At 39.3% G+C, this 15,476-nt stretch overlaps 5 protein-coding genes across 7 annotated transcripts in view; 1 reads left to right on the forward strand and 4 right to left on the reverse strand.

Moving 5' to 3' along the window:
- LOC104826158 (zinc transporter 3-like) overlaps positions 1-1,899 on the reverse strand; it is a 2,420-nt gene extending 521 nt beyond the window's left edge. The window contains exons 1-3 of the mRNA XM_010558714.2: positions 1,218-1,899; positions 552-701; positions 7-328 (exon numbers count right to left, since the gene is read on the reverse strand). Coding sequence (XP_010557016.1) covers positions 23-328; positions 552-701; positions 1,218-1,841 — 1,080 coding nt within the window. The 5' untranslated portion in view covers positions 1,842-1,899 and the 3' untranslated portion in view covers positions 7-22. The remainder of the gene's footprint in view (positions 1-6; positions 329-551; positions 702-1,217) is intronic.
- A 1,174-nt stretch (positions 1,900-3,073) lies between these two features.
- LOC104826160 (choline-phosphate cytidylyltransferase 1-like) lies at positions 3,074-5,518 on the reverse strand. 2 transcript variants are annotated; one of them, XM_010558717.2, is made up of 8 exons: positions 5,351-5,518; positions 4,855-4,968; positions 4,659-4,754; positions 4,404-4,446; positions 4,163-4,318; positions 3,993-4,073; positions 3,600-3,698; positions 3,074-3,511 (listed from the first exon to the last, which is right to left on the reverse strand). In XM_010558717.2, exons 1-8 carry the CDS (start codon positions 5,506-5,508, stop codon positions 3,308-3,310), a joined length of 951 nt encoding a protein of 316 aa, XP_010557019.1. In that variant the 5' UTR covers positions 5,509-5,518; the 3' UTR covers positions 3,074-3,307. The 2 variants fall into 2 exon arrangements, with proteins under 2 accessions (XP_010557019.1, XP_010557018.1); XM_010558716.2 differs by having other exon boundaries at positions 5,270-5,518.
- Positions 5,519-5,788: 270 nt separating this feature from the next.
- Positions 5,789-7,358, forward strand: LOC104826159. Its single transcript, XM_010558715.2, has 3 exons — positions 5,789-6,422; positions 6,647-6,757; positions 6,997-7,358. The coding sequence occupies exons 1-3, from the start codon at positions 5,814-5,816 to the stop codon at positions 7,153-7,155; spliced, it is 879 nt and encodes a 292-aa protein (XP_010557017.1). The 5' UTR covers positions 5,789-5,813; the 3' UTR covers positions 7,156-7,358.
- Positions 7,359-7,798: 440 nt separating this feature from the next.
- Positions 7,799-8,482, reverse strand: LOC104826161 (cysteine-rich and transmembrane domain-containing protein A-like). Its single transcript, XM_010558718.2, has 3 exons — positions 8,334-8,482; positions 8,089-8,233; positions 7,799-7,912 (listed from the first exon to the last, which is right to left on the reverse strand). The coding sequence occupies exons 1-3, from the start codon at positions 8,362-8,364 to the stop codon at positions 7,867-7,869; spliced, it is 222 nt and encodes a 73-aa protein (XP_010557020.1). The 5' UTR covers positions 8,365-8,482; the 3' UTR covers positions 7,799-7,866.
- Positions 8,483-8,947: 465 nt separating this feature from the next.
- Positions 8,948-14,873, reverse strand: LOC104826162 (carnosine N-methyltransferase-like). 2 transcript variants are annotated; one of them, XM_010558719.1, is made up of 18 exons: positions 14,659-14,873; positions 13,885-13,957; positions 13,468-13,511; positions 13,048-13,090; positions 12,699-12,905; positions 12,481-12,597; positions 12,197-12,268; positions 11,999-12,043; positions 11,822-11,901; positions 11,313-11,380; positions 11,163-11,229; positions 10,752-10,865; positions 10,356-10,429; positions 9,972-10,069; positions 9,812-9,871; positions 9,650-9,718; positions 9,502-9,555; positions 8,948-9,022 (listed from the first exon to the last, which is right to left on the reverse strand). In XM_010558719.1, the coding sequence occupies exons 1-18, from the start codon at positions 14,763-14,765 to the stop codon at positions 8,966-8,968; spliced, it is 1,449 nt and encodes a 482-aa protein (XP_010557021.1). In that variant the 5' UTR covers positions 14,766-14,873; the 3' UTR covers positions 8,948-8,965. The 2 variants fall into 2 exon arrangements, with proteins under 2 accessions (XP_010557021.1, XP_010557022.1); XM_010558720.1 differs by lacking the exon at positions 10,752-10,865 and having other exon boundaries at positions 14,659-14,872.
- Positions 14,874-15,476: the final 603 nt, after the last annotated feature.

Here is a 15,476-nt window from a genome sequence, read left to right on the forward strand (position 1 = left end):
GGGGGGGGGTTAAATGGGCTTTTTAGGCCCATTTAGCCAGGAGAGACATAATGCCGGCACCGAGGAGGAGGGAGATATGGGCCATGATTTGAAGCCCAGAATTGGATTGCACCTTCGGGTGCATGAAATCTGCTGCGAGAAGGTCCACCAGAGACATGTAGATGAGAATGCCCGAGGACGCGGCGTTCAGGACACCTTGGACGATCAGAGCCGTTGGACTCGATTCATCGTACGAACTCGAGATCCCCATCCCGACGGCTATCCCTATTGGCGTCGTCACCGAGAAAATCATCGCCATTGTCATAGCAGCCATCCATTTGAATTTCCCCTGCAATTTTTTTTAAAGTGTACATCGAAATTATAAGATTTTCATATTTTGCAATTTGTAATGTCAAAGTCAACGTTTTATTTTTTTGCAAGTCCACTACAAATCCAAAAAGAAACCATTAAATTTTTTTTTTGGTATATATATATATATATATATATTATATTTGGAATAATAAAAAATGTTTTTTTGGTAAGGAGAGAAACTATAAAAAATGTTGAAGTACCTGAGTGATGCAACCGCCGAGGCCAAGACCTTCAAAGCATTGATGAAACATTAAGGCAGCGAACAAAGTCTTGGCCGTGTCGGGGTCCTGAGATGCTCCCAGTGATATTCCTATCACTACTGAGTGTACAATTATTCCCAGCTCCAGCACCTATACATACATATATATATGTAGCCAAATTATATGTTTTGAACTTTTGATTTACCTATATTAATTATGCACCGTTTCTCTATCATACATAGCGATTAATTAAATCCAATGGGTTTACGGAAATAGCGATAAGTCATGTAAAACAAAAAGGAAAATATAATAAATGAGATTGCTATATATACTTGTATAGGACCGTAGATAGGACATGATCACTAATAGCTCATGCATGATAATTTACAGGGGTCATGATAAGAATATTTACATATGGTATATGTATATGGCATATATATGCATATTATCTATGAATGTACGTGTAACACATATATTGTTTTACAATATATATTCTACGATATGGTAATTTATATGCGTGGTACTTTTACAATAGATTATATCCATATACACACACGTGCGAGATCCAAGGTCTAATGCTTTAATTTCATATATTCACCTCTCATAAACTATAGATTTTAAATTTTAAATTCACACGATATGTGCAGCGAGAAGATCGCAACGGACCTGTGCAATGACTCGACTCCGGAGGAGCTGGGTCTTTGACTCGACGGCAGACCCGACGCCGGATTCCGCCGCCGTGTGGCCGTCCTGGGAATGGGCGCGAGCGTGGACGTGAAGCCCGAGCTCTCCCCCGCCTTCCTTGCCTTCTCCTTCGCTACTGATCCTCTGATTCTTGAAATGGGATTTCTGAATATACGACGTGGCGAAGGCGTCGACGGAGAGGGTAAAGATTGCGGCCATCATGGCGATGAATCCGGTGAACGGAAACTCCCACGGATGCTCGCTCAGGCAAGGTGACGTCAGCATCTCGAAGGCCTCCGGCAGGACGTGGAGGAATCCTGTGGAGAGAATGACTCCGGCGGCGAAGGCTCTTGTGACGAAGAAGAATGGTGTCTCCGGACGCAGGGACGGGAAGACGTTTCCGAGCAGAGGGAAAAGAACTCCGATGATTCCGGCGACGAGGACGGAGGGTATGGCGGCGATCTTGTACTTCCGGGCACCGGATTTGTTCTCTCCGTCGCGGTCGTGAGAGCATTCGCACCGATCTTCGCCGCCTCCATGGCCGGCGACGGCGATGAAGATGAGAGAGAGGGAGAGAACGAAGAAGAGTATCTTGATCTTTTGCATGGTTCTTGTGGTTTAGACTTAGGGTTTATGTTATGGAGGGAAAAAAAAGGAGCCGATAATAAATTATATTTATGATTAAAATAAAGTGAATTGCAGTGGTCAAAGTATCTGACTCTACGATATATATATATATACATATATATATATATACATATATATATATATATATATATATATATAAATCACAATAAAAATAGATACGTGACAAGAAAATAAAAGCTGTGATTTGATTTATATTTGTAACATACAATTATAAAAAAAAACCCATAAATACCATATTTATAAAATATAATAATCTTATACTTATCATACCCTGATTTCTATCATAATATGGAAAAATATATTGATGATATTAATTATTATTATTATTGAATTGGAAATAAATAAACTATAATTTATAGATATTTTTATAAAAAATTTATGTTTTGATTTATATTTATTAATCAATGTGTTGTAGTAATTAAGTAGTTTTCGATTTTTTTTTATAACGAAAGGTTTATTAGGATTTATATGTAAGTATATTTTAAATGGGTAATTTTGATAAGATAATTTTTTTTAGCTTCCTTTAAAAGGAATGGGGCGAGAATGTCGACATAAAGTGTAAACTCTACATCGTCGATATTATTATATCATTTCTATAATTTTTTCTCTCTATAATTATTTGTTTTAATTCATCGAATGTTCTATTTGCCATAATATGACATGAAAGGCATCGGATTATATATCAATGTCGAGTTTGAATAGTTTACAATATATCTAAGATGATTTGTCACTCCTATTCCCATTCCCATTCTCATGTCTAGTTAAGGAGCTTCATTTTATCGTACACAATTTTTTTTTTTTTATAATCCAGAAGTTCACCGGACCTTTGGCCCAACTACATCTCCCAGAGGACCGGGACAGCCCATGTGAAAGCTCCTTCCCAACCAGTAATCGAACCACCAACCTCTGAAAAAATAATACCTTTGGAGATGGTTCATATAAAAGAAGTCGCTTAGCTTTCATTTATATTCTTAAAATGATTCTTAGGAATTCATAACAACGTTAAAAAGGAGAGCCTTACCTTTCGAAACCAAAAAGAAGAGATTCGTAACCATCCGATACGAATTTAAATAATTGAGGAAGCTGGACTCTCTCACCATTGGTAAATTATGTATCACACCTTTCTTAAAGCACAGAATTTCATATAGACGTGTATGTGTAGAGCCAAACGTATACACACACAGTAAATAAATGAATGAATTTCAATTCTGGTAATTAAGATATTTTTAACCATAAGATCGCAACCACAGACTAACCTAACCTAATCCACCTTAAACGACACGTGCTCATAACCTCTACGACAAGTATAATTGAAAACACACACAAGCACGCATCATCACTTTCCCGTTCCCTTTAGATATCTTAGTATAAACAAAGTGACTAACCTCCCTTTAAGTTGTGTGATGGCCGGAATTTTCCTTTCTCTACTTATTTTCTTCGCCACCCTTCTCTTCCCTCTCCTCCTCATCATAGTATTCTTCTTCTTCTTCTTCTTCTTCTTCGTCGGAATCAATGTCATGGTCGAAGTACTCTTCGTAGCACTCTTCGTCAGTTTTGCCATTCTCAAGCAAGTCTTTTGATTGTTGCCTCCTCAGCCTCTCTTGGATGTGGTCTCTGATGGCCGTTCCCTATTACAGTATCGGAACCTTTCACGTTATCAAACTTAAACGAAGCTAGCCAACTTTATATATATGTATGCTGAATCATTGTTTTTACCATCTTGTGACAACCCTCTTCAAACATTTCAAGAAACCCAGCTACCCATCGATCTGCGTTCTCCACCCACTCGTTTCTCAGCATTTTAACAGTTTGTATCTGGATTCACAGTGAAAATACACATTAGACCTGGAAACTAAAACAATTAAAGACAAGACGGTATCTAAACATGAGGAAATGTTATACATCCTAGACCAACAGATTATAAATTTTGCTGGCCAATGAACCTGAATGCGATTTTCAACTGTAGATTTACATGTATGTGGGGTTTGTGCTTGTACACTAGCTCGAGATGTTCCGATGCCATTAAAAAATTGCAGCAGGCTTTATATTTAATACCTCTAAATTTAAAAGAATCAGTTAAACACACAGTTAAGGTGACCAAAGGCAAACCTTTTCTCCTACTTTTTCTTGATGTTCTTTGACCTTCTCTTGAAGCCTCTTCAGCCTCATATTGACCCTCAGCCTCTTTTCCTGTTGCAACCCAACAAATCAATAATTAATTTCTCCCAGTGAAAGAATACGGACAACAGAGTTAACAAGTCAAGAAATGGTGACCCTGCCTTCACATAGCTAACCCCAAGATCTTCCCTCGAATACCCCCGATCAAGATTCCGCATGACATACTGGTTGTAGTCTTTCACTATTCTCATTATTATATCTGAAGTAGATATCCCTTCAGTTCGCTTTGTTTCCTTAAACTTCCCAACTTTCTTAACCTGCAACAGATGCTCATTTGAAACAGACACAACATTAAGTAGAATGGCCAGAAACCCAGACTGTGAGCATTCAGCTGAGACTCACGAATTCATAGACATCCTTGCCAGCTCCACTGACATCAGCATACCTGAGAATGATATATATTCAAAAGGTTACTGGAATCTAGAATGGCCACAATAGAAAGTGCATAAGCAACAAGATCGAAGTAAAAGGCGAAAAAGACGACGCTCCCTCAAACAAATCGTTCCTACATATCTATTTAAAGTCAATTCGCTTCAACCATTTCAAGAATAAAAGCTAAATAAACGTTTCTTACTACACACAAAAAAGAGTTATTACGGAAGAGAATCATGGGCCACGTAGTCGATCTGATGCTTGTCAAGAAACTCTTGATTAATTACCCAAGGCGCATCAGGGATAACTTCGTCCACCCACCTGCATGATACAGAAGATAGAACCAACGATCGAATCCATTGCCATGACTGATAGATACTACGGCATTAATAGGTGATCACCCTTTGAAAGAGAGAGTTACTTGCAATGCCGAAGAGATTCATATCGTTCCTTTTCGTTCATTACAGTCTTGCCCTTGTACTTGTGGGTGGTCTCATCATTGCAACATCCAACAAGAAGGTAAGTATTTGGAAACCTGCTCGAACAACAAGAAATGACAATAACAAGACCGGGCGACGTGAGAAGTGTTCTATTACCTCATCATAAAAAACAATCAAAATCGATGAACAACAGACATTTATTATTGCATAATTCCCCCAGCGATGAATTTACATAAAAAAGAGGGTGGCAAAATCATGGCATAGTGAATCATGCGCCACCAAGTTTGAACGAAGTCACTGTCGACGAAGTTCAATCATCACCAAAATTATCTAATCGGTTGAAGTTTCAAAATTGGACGAGGAACACAACTCAACAAATAAAGAACAGGGACTGACATGAACAAATCGAACACCAGAGACGGAAATTGGGGAAATTTTTCTACAAGGAGAAACAGAGAGAGAGAGAGAGATATTGACGATTTCTTGGCTTGTTCGATAGATCGAGCGTGACCGAAGTGGAAAAGATCATAGATCCCATCGGCGTAGACGCGGACGGGGCGATCAGACGGAGGCGGAGCGGTATTACCGGCGGAGGAACCGCCGTTTTCGCTGGAATCCCCAGCGACGTTGCTCATATTCTTCAATGGAATCGCCGAACAGAAAACCACGGGATTTCTCTTCCGCTCCTCCGTTGCGTGTTCAGTCCCCTCCTCCTTCTTGTAAATGGGCTTTAAGGCCCATATTTGTAGCCCAATATGTGAATTTAATTCACGTCCGGTTAAATTGAAAAAAATTCCGGTTTGATTTAGATATCACATCCCCGGTTTACCGGACCCGCGCAAATTATATGAAGCTGGCTCTACAAGTTCCTTGCCCTGCAGTTTGACCGTTACAGAGAGAGAAACCATCGGAGAGAGAGAGCAAGAACGTGAACCGAGAAATGGCTGAAACCCTAATCGAAAACCACCAAGAAGCGGACTACTCGTACGAGCTCGAGGAAGAAGAGGACATCGATCTCTCACTCCTCCGTCTCAACAGTTTCGGCAGCTCCTCCTCCGATCGCCGTCGATCTAACTCTTCTCCTCCGAAGTTCCACTCGAGCGGCGGATCTCTCAGCTCCTCCCCCTATGCCGCCGTATCCGTCGGAAGTCCCGGTAAACGCCCCTCTCCAGAGTCCAAAGATTCCGACGGGCCTCTCCGCAAGAAACATTTTCTCCGGCCGGCGGAAGACGATGCGAACCCTAATCTCCAGGGTTATACGAAGATTTCGCTTCCTATTGATCTCAGCCCGAACCGGACCCGTTCACCTCTTCTCTTCAGGCGATCCCTTTCGGATTCGTTTGCTTCGTCCGGTCATGCTAGACCAGTCGCCCAAGAAGCGTCACCTTCGGGTAATGTCGCTCCTCCACTCCCTCCACGGCCACCGTTGTTCCGGAGGTCCGTCTCGGATATCACTCCGGCGCCGGCGAAGACTTTTCGGGGGTCTTCCAGCTCCGTTGCTATCCCAGAAGCTGATCTTGGGAAGATGGGAACCTCCGAAGCTGATAAGGTAGCAAAATTTCGTCACCCTTTTCCTTCAATGTTCTTGTTCTGTTTGACGCCCCTTAGTTCTTAATATCTGGTGTTCGGTTTGATTCATCTTGTTGTCTTTCTGTGATTTTACTGTTCGTGGTTAAAAGCATCGATCTACGAATTCGTTCATGCTAAATTGCGTATCTTTGATAACACGGAATGTTACGTGTGAGCTGATTCGTGGGATCAATGAAATGCCAGATGTTGTTGGTTATAAAGGATGGAGCGCAGGAGTTGGATCAATGGTGTAACAAGCTCCTTCGGTACAGGCAAGCAGCTTCTTCCTCCGAGAAGCAAAACGATGATCCCAAGGTTTGGTTCTTTATAGACATTTCCATCAATCTCCTCTTGGAAGAATCTGAATGTCAAGTCTTATCTCTTCATTGTGGCTTTAGAACGACGATCCCTAAACCCATCGTTCTTAATACCAAATTACATTCTTTAGGTAGTTATTCTACATCAAGGTTTGGGGCCACTGATGCATCTATGAGATTTGAGATCGGCCATCTTCTGTTGTTTTCGGGATGACGAAGAAAAGGCTTGTGTTTCAGGGGGCAGATGAAACGGAAGAACTGAGGTGTGAAGAGTTCAAGGAAGGAGTGAAGGTAGACAGGGTCGGGGAGGCTTTTGTGGTTGAAATCAACTGCCCTTGCAGCAAATCCTACCGCGTTCTGTTCTCCGGCCGCGACTGCTACTACAAGCTCCTCTAGATACACACGTTGTTCCTCCGTCATCATCGGAATATGCTCTCTCCCAGATAAGACGGGCTGTTTGATCGTTTCGCGATTTGTTGGTTTGTCCTCATATGGGTCACTACAAAGCATCTTCATACGATGTCACATTAGAACAATGATGTGGAGCAAACTCTGTTACATCAAGTATGATCGATCCTCTACCCATTTTTGGATACATGTTTCTGTTTCTGTTTTGTTGGTCATTGGTTTCTTTCTGGAACTGAAAACCAAAATACGAAAGTGAAAAGAAAAGTAAGAAACTTTCTCGGCAAAACAGACAAAACCCCTGTCCGCCTTACCTGTTCTTCAATGGATTACACCATTTTTCGCGGTCTGTCTTTGGGCTTTTGGTTTTATGCCCAAACCTAACACCGTTTTCTGGGGCTTATACGATGTATACATTTTTTTATTTTTGGGTGTTTCCAATGTCAATCGAGTTCCCATTGTCTGATAGTGCGAGACTAATTGAATCGCAGTCAAAATCTATGTTTGTCCCATTGACTTGGATGAAATAAATAAATCAGGGAATTCCACTGAACCCAAATATATATATATATACATACTCGTAAGAAACACGACTTATACATGAAATAAATCGACAAGGAAATTATAACAAGAAAAAAAAAACAATGGTGCGTGAAGAAGGGAGAACAAATCACTGCATAATTCCCAATTCATGTTGGCTCCTCAGAAACAGGCATCGAGTACACAGCAGCAACACAGAGCCGCGCAACTGCGTTCAAATTAAAAAAAAAAAAAATCAAAATCTGAACGAGCCGTTATGATGGGCATATTATTAGCCCCACACCCAAAATCAGCAATGAACCGGTTCGATATCATACCAAACCCAATTGACCGGTTTGAACTGGTTACCGAATCAGATCTTGAGGAAAAGAAAAAAAAACTTACCAGCCTTTCCAGAAGCCATCACCCTTGGACTTGGTCTCGACTTTAGAAGGAGCCACCGGTTGATGAGACGTGTCCCTCGTCGGATAACCAACCGGCGGCGGTGCCACGTACGGACCGGTCGACACCGGCGGCGGAGGGTACGCTCCTATACATTTCATACATAAATAATTTATAACCAGTTCGACAATTTATTATTATTTTTTAAAAGAAACAAAAAATTAAACCGACGTTTTATATTGAAGTACCTGCAGTTTGGTACTGATTGTACTGGCTCATCTTTGAAACGCTCTGTTTTGAAGGGGGAAGGAAGTTTTGTATGTATGCTCGTTTATATCCAACGACGATTGGCAAATCTTTACATACACCATATGGGTATATATATATACACTCACACAAAGATGTCGGTTAAGCAAAACCGCGTGGATATGAGAACATTGACAAAAAAAGTCGGTCGAATATATTCCCACAGTTCATTACCCTTTAATAAATGGAGATACATTTCATACCTAACTTTTACATATATATAGTATCGATGTACACGTGTCAGTTCGTGGTGCCTCACGGCAGTATATTTGACACGTGGCTACATACTAAAGAGACTTTCCAACAACATCCGACTTGGTTTCGTCACAAACGTGAGCTTCTTGCCAACCACTTTGATTATTGCATATAATCTAAATATATAATTAAGTCAAAGGGATTAGGAGGAAGAAACCAAGAAAATGAATGGATATAACAAAGAAAGAGACATGGACCGTTTTTTCAACAGAAGAAAAATCGACAAGAAATTTAAAAGCTGACCAAAGCGTCATATGCTTGGTTGGTTGTCCGAAAGAAGGGGAATATGGATTCTGTTGCCTTTTTTTTTTTGGCTTTCTTACGTAGCCGGAGAAGGTTTCTTCCTCATTGTCCAAAAGGCTGCATAGTACCTGTTCTGCTCACACACAACACCCAACCAAACCAATGAAGAAGCTCGTTGTTGGTTACTTTAAGATACATTTGAAAATTTAGCTTATAATATTACATTGATTTTTTTTTTATGACCGAGCATCCTGGACCGAAACCCAAACTAATTTTGGGACCGGGACCCAACCATGTGCTTTGAAATATACGCTGTTTCCCCACTCTGGGGTTCGAACTTGGGGGAGACAAATGCTTTGCACCCCCGTTTCACCAGCTGAACTACCCAGGTTGGGTAGGTTATAATATTACATTGATTATTGGTCCTAATGCAAGGGGTAATGTGATCTAGTATATTCTCTTCCCAACACCCCCACTAGATGGGATACGAACTCTGATGGTCCTTTATTGGTCCTAATGTGTGATAAGTTTGAAGAAGAATAATCAAATCTCAATTCTCAACCAAAATATCGGCAGACCATACCGAATCTAATGTTGGTTTGTGACACTGACCTGCATCATGGACCGATGATTCGTCGTGTACGTTGTTTTGATAGTCCTTTCCTTCTGCAAAACATTAGGACGAGCATCGATGATATATGATTCCCCCAACCATATAATATGTCATGGAAGAAAGATGTTGTTGCGAGTGGGAAATTACCTCAATCTCAAACCCAAAATGGAAAGCCACTCTCTTTACATCCTCTAAACTTAGCTCAATAGACATCTCCTACACATCAAACCAATAAATTTAAACATGCTGTGATGTTGCGATAAGAGACAGTCTGACATAAACTTATGATGATGACAGAAAAATGCTTACATCTTCATGCCCGTACGTATCCGCAAAATGATATAATAGCGGTCCTAAGTTTATCCAAACCTGTCAGAGAAATAGCATAGTAGAAGTCATTACGACTTATGGAAGATTATGAGGACATAAAGATTAAAACCAATGAGAAGAGAATAACAGAGAACTCAACTCCTCCATCCTTCAAAACCTTGGATATGATTTCTATATACTCAATAACATTATGAGCCGTGTCGATGAAAAAGCAAGTCACAACTGCATCCCACATCCCTGAATCCAACATTGCAGACATAACTTAGATTCAGTCACATGGTTATACATCTCAATGGACAATTCTTTGCAACACAACTTTAAATACAAAAATACAAAACGAAACTTGGTGATGAGACAGAAATTCAGTTGTTTTTCCTCAAGGATTTTGTGCTTGGTGTTCAGTGTTCTTTGTGAACGAACCCACTACCCGAATATGGAACCAAATAGTGGACAAATTTCAGGTTTAAAGACTGAAAATTCAGCACACATGAGAGATACATGGCAAGTAGTTACAGTTTCCTACCTTCTTGACTTGGGTCTTTGTATACTTCAACAAACTCACCACCACACATAGAGAAACCATCTGTTATCCCTGCACTGCTACCAGTACATTTTTACATGATATAACTTTCAGCAATTAAAAGGTAACTGGAATAATCAAAGCTAGTATCCCATACAAAATACAAAATATATCTTCATATCCTCCTAACAAAACAAATGAACCGATGCCCCCTTGTATTCAGTTCCTTGTGTTTTAGGAGACATAACAGATGGTCTCTATACAAAAAACTAACAAAATATTTCCACCAAACCCGTAATCAAGTTAGCCATTAGACGGTGCTTTTACGCTTTCCATAAATCCAGTTCGTACTGCAACTTCAAATTGTTTTCAATAAGGATTAAAGAGATACACACATACCCTGCAGGATGAATATCAGGTATAGAAATGGGGCGTAGTTGATCATTATCAGATAGTGAGTTGCAGTTGCTGTGGATCCAGGGGTGTATTGTCCATTCACCCGCCACTCGTGTACTGGTTACGAAATGAAGTACAACTACAAAAGTCAAAATATATCCAAACTAAATCCATTTACTCAAACTCTGTCACTGTTTTGAATGATATACTGTCCAGATTAGATTATCCAAATGCCTTACAAACATGTTAAAATTCAAAACCTCAAAAACAGCGGTTGTTTGATTAGAAAAACATTATAAACTAAGAGACGAAAAATGATTGGAGAGACTTTAAGTTGATTTATAAGAAAAGGGTAAAACAAGAAAATCAAAAGGAACCGTAAATGAACAGCAAAAAAGAAAAAGAAAGTCTTACTGATTAAGAATAAAACTTGAGCATATCATCATGTAGTAAGAAAACTCATTTCCTTGGCTAATGAAACCTGTTCCAGAGTACAATAGTTGTTATGTTCCTCATCATCATCATCATCCAATCATCAACAATACAACTTGTCAACGGCATTACCTAAACATGAAATTTCAAGGGCCAACCGTCCAAGCCCGGCACCTGGGACTAAACAGGCAGGAGGGGGGCTGAAAATCGTGCAATATGCTTTGTAAGCAGAGTAAAAATACACTAATTGCTAAAATTCTTAACCACCTGACAGCTGTCTTGTATTGGTTAATCATCAGAAAATGCTTAACCATGTAAGCAGAGTAAAATTTTGAGGGGCCAACTGTCAATGGTTAATCATCAGAAAATGAGTTAAATTTTGCCAATTTTGTCTACCACTATACACAAGCCCCACGAAGAAAGTTTGTGGCTCATATTGCAGGCAACTACAATTGGAGATTAGAATAGTGAAAAGAACACAAGAGTTAAACAATGGCAATGATATCATAGGAAAACATATGACGATATAAGTTTATGAGGCAATTTGTCAAGTGCATCAACTTTAAAATTAATGTCCTATAACTCAGAACACTCCTGAGAGAACTGTGACTCAAAGGACAGGAACGAAGAAAACAATGTACCTCTGCTTCCGACGATTAGGAAACAAGGAATCAAGCTCTTCAAGGATTGGCTTGTAGCATTGATCGCGTTCCTTCTGCCCCTGTAGGGACAATTAGAGTTCAATAGTGATATATAAATAAATGGATGTCTGAATACATGCAGAAAGGGAAAAAGAAAATGAACAGAAAATCTCTTACCTCTACTGCCCAGTCTCTAACTATATTCCTTATTATACAACGAACCTGCGAAAGAATACAAGAAAACCAAGCAAATTATAATCCAATAGACTCGTTCATGTAGCCTTACTATCTTTGTCTTTGCACTCTTAAGAGCAAAGAGATATAAAAACAGGGCAACACAGGATGAATAGAATGAATTGCAAGGAAAAGAAATACCTTATCTACATCAACAAGAGGAACATGTATCTGTAATGATGGATCCAACCAATCCCGAGATGGTGATGATACCTAAAAGAAAGAAGAGCAACAAAAGAGAAAGGGTACAATATGATGAGTTTATTGGCTACTCTATTAGCTTCCAATATTTATATGATCATGCCAATACGTGCAATATCCAAGAGTCCCATACAGAATTGATCAGACGCGCAAGAATCTGTATACGGTTAACGCGGCATGTTCTCAAAGAAACAGAGGTTAGAAAGAGCATGATTTAACATTACATTGCAGTCATCATAACTTATAGGGTGTCCATCACGATTACATGTCTCCTTGTTCATTCTTGTATCTCCAGAACGGTCCATGGGGGGACGATCATGAGGATTATCTCTTTGGAGCTCCTGCACTCAAGTTATCCTTTTTTTTCATCCACAGGTCTCTAAATGAGTATAAATATGACTAAACAAGAGAAGTGCTCAATCATTCATTCACATAATTTCACCTCATTAGATGGCACTCCAGTCTCTGACTTGTACACGTCTTTACTTCCTTCCGGATTTTCCTGATATTCACAATTATTTGTTGATGCAGGCTGACAAGTAGAGTCATGTCTTTCATCCAAAATGTGATTATCATTTGGAGCAGAGTCAGGGTTTGAATCTTCACAAATGTCAAGATCCTGACTCAAATCTAGAGGGGCCTCAAATGCCTGCCAAGTGGATATAACTTGCTTGTAATGTCAAGCATATCAGAAAAGGCCAAGGCTGGTGTGCATTGCCAATCATAAATCAATAATAAAAAACATGAATAGACCCAAGAAAAAATAAAAGAAGAAAATGTCAGGGACTGACCTGAAGCATGTTAAATATGAAATACGAATTCATCGATATACACCTGCAACAATAAGGTCACCCCAATTTACAAAGGCAAGATGTTTCATATATAACTCATGAGAATATACATATCTAGGAGTTTAAGGAGAGACGACAATCAGGGTCGGACTCAATTCAAACAGACAACTCCAGTCTCGTGTCTTCTCGGGGCGTATCGTCTTTGAGACTTTTTTTAAAAAAAATACAGAAGATTAGTAAGACATTTTAGCATTGTTCAGGATTCTTTCATAATCCGGCATAGAAAAGAGAAAATCACTTGTCCAGAGTCCAGACTCATCTCTGATCCTTGAGGTGACAACAAACATTGACCTAGAAAATAAATCCATATCTGAATCACCCCAGCTTATACATTTATTATTTATGGGATATAGCAATTACCTTCTTAAATTCTGGAATTTAATAGGGTAATGGGATAGCAATGCCTGTGAAAGAGAACGAAAGGTATGATCCTTTAGGAGACAGTGTAATCACAACTGTGAACATACAGATAAGATCATAAAACAACGAGTAACATGGAACACAAATCCATACAAATTTCATGGTCATATACACGGTTCATTCAAAACATATAACACAGCTTATAAAACATACTACACCAATGAAGAGAATTCAGAAAATACACACTAACACAAAGAGTGGCACACCACAGAAAGTAATAGATCATCAACCAGCATGAAAGATAAAATTTTTCTTCAAACACTACGTCGATTGGGTGGAGACACCTAAAAATATGCTTTTCTAATGCTCTAATGACATTTGCCAATAGAAGGATGCAGGACGGGAAAGGAAAATCACCTTGTGCGCAGGAGGCAGCTTCCTAAACGATCTTTCCCATCGTTTGACATCCTCCTCCGAAGCCTCGGGATAACTGTAAAAAAGTTCCATGGTTGAGGACCTGAGAGTGGTACAGTAGATAATGCAGTGCATCTTTCTACGCAGATATATTTAGGAAAATGAATTTGATCATAAGCCACCCACAGGGGCACACATTTCATGTTTTCAACCGGCCATTCGACCCACTGACAGAGCAGAAACTTATTCGTGTGAATGAGTATTCAGGCGCAAACAATGTCAATATTAAAATCACATCCCTATACTATGAGATTTGATGCAATTCAAGAAGCCGAAAGAAGCATCATTTCCAATCAGATACCAACTCATCTAAATGCATATCCAGTAAAACAAAACTTCAGCGTATGCGTGAAACTTCGACTCGAACTCAGTTTCCGACAATATATGGATTTAAATCAGCTGTTAAATCCCAAAACAAGATCAATGTCACTTAACCCAAAAGAGGTACGAACTGAGAATCTTCACCGGGCTCGTATTAAGCTGCAGAGCCACTGCATGAAAGTAAATACAGTCTCCGAATTCAGGGAAGACAAATTATTACCCAAACCCAACCCTCGACCCGGCCAATTCGGCATTTTGAACCGAAACTCTACTCGAACAAGAAATTTTCCTTAAATCCACCAAAACAATTCCACAAATCATCGAAGAGAACAATGAAATCAAAAGAAATGAACCGAGGGAAGGGATCAAAACAAACAACAGGATCAAGATGGGTACTTGAGATAAGCACTGATGATACGACGAAGAGATTTGGCTTCGAGAGCTTCTTCGAGCTTCCTATGAAGACGTCGTTTCTCTTCCTCTTCTTCGACTTCCCTCGACATCTTACTCTTCTTCTTCGCCGTCACCGTCGCCGACGTGTCTCTCCGACTCGGAAGAGGAATAGGGTGGCTCTGCTGCTCCGACGGTTCGACTCGACGTGGAGGGTTATACTACCAAAACGCATCGTTTTGAAATCGGGCCATATGAATTTATTTGGGCTTAATGCCCAAATAATGTTTTAAATTTTTAGCAACGATATTTTTTTTTTTAAAAAAAAAGAAAAACAAATTATATATTAACCCCTAAGAATCTCAAAAGTTACAAAAGATGGTAATTCTAATGTTATGTGTTTTTTGAACATAGGGATGGGGGTCTTCTCATTGTGATTCCATTGTTGGAGCTTTTTAAAATTTTATTTTTATGCAAATTAAAACGTGAATTTTATTTAACGAATTGATACGAGAATTCAATTTGTTCTCCAAGGGTGGATGTAGCAAACTAGAGATTCTTTTGAAAAATAAAATCACATAATTATTTTTCTATTATGTGGTGTGTATATATGGTAATAACAATTTCACAAAAACAAAAAGCAAAATTCTCCATCTATAAAATCATTTTTAGGAATTTCTTTAAAAAGGAACAAACGAAAGGGACAGATGAGGGAACACAGAGAAGTCATCAATGTGGTAACCGACAGACTCAAAATTCAGCTTCTGTCTTTTTTAATTATTTATTCCCATGCCAAATACACAAATATCATAAAAAAAAAATAC

This window comes from Tarenaya hassleriana, unplaced genomic scaffold, assembly GCF_000463585.1.
Source record: "Tarenaya hassleriana unplaced genomic scaffold, ASM46358v1 Cleome5, whole genome shotgun sequence".
Lineage (NCBI taxonomy): Eukaryota > Viridiplantae > Streptophyta > Magnoliopsida > Brassicales > Cleomaceae > Tarenaya > Tarenaya hassleriana.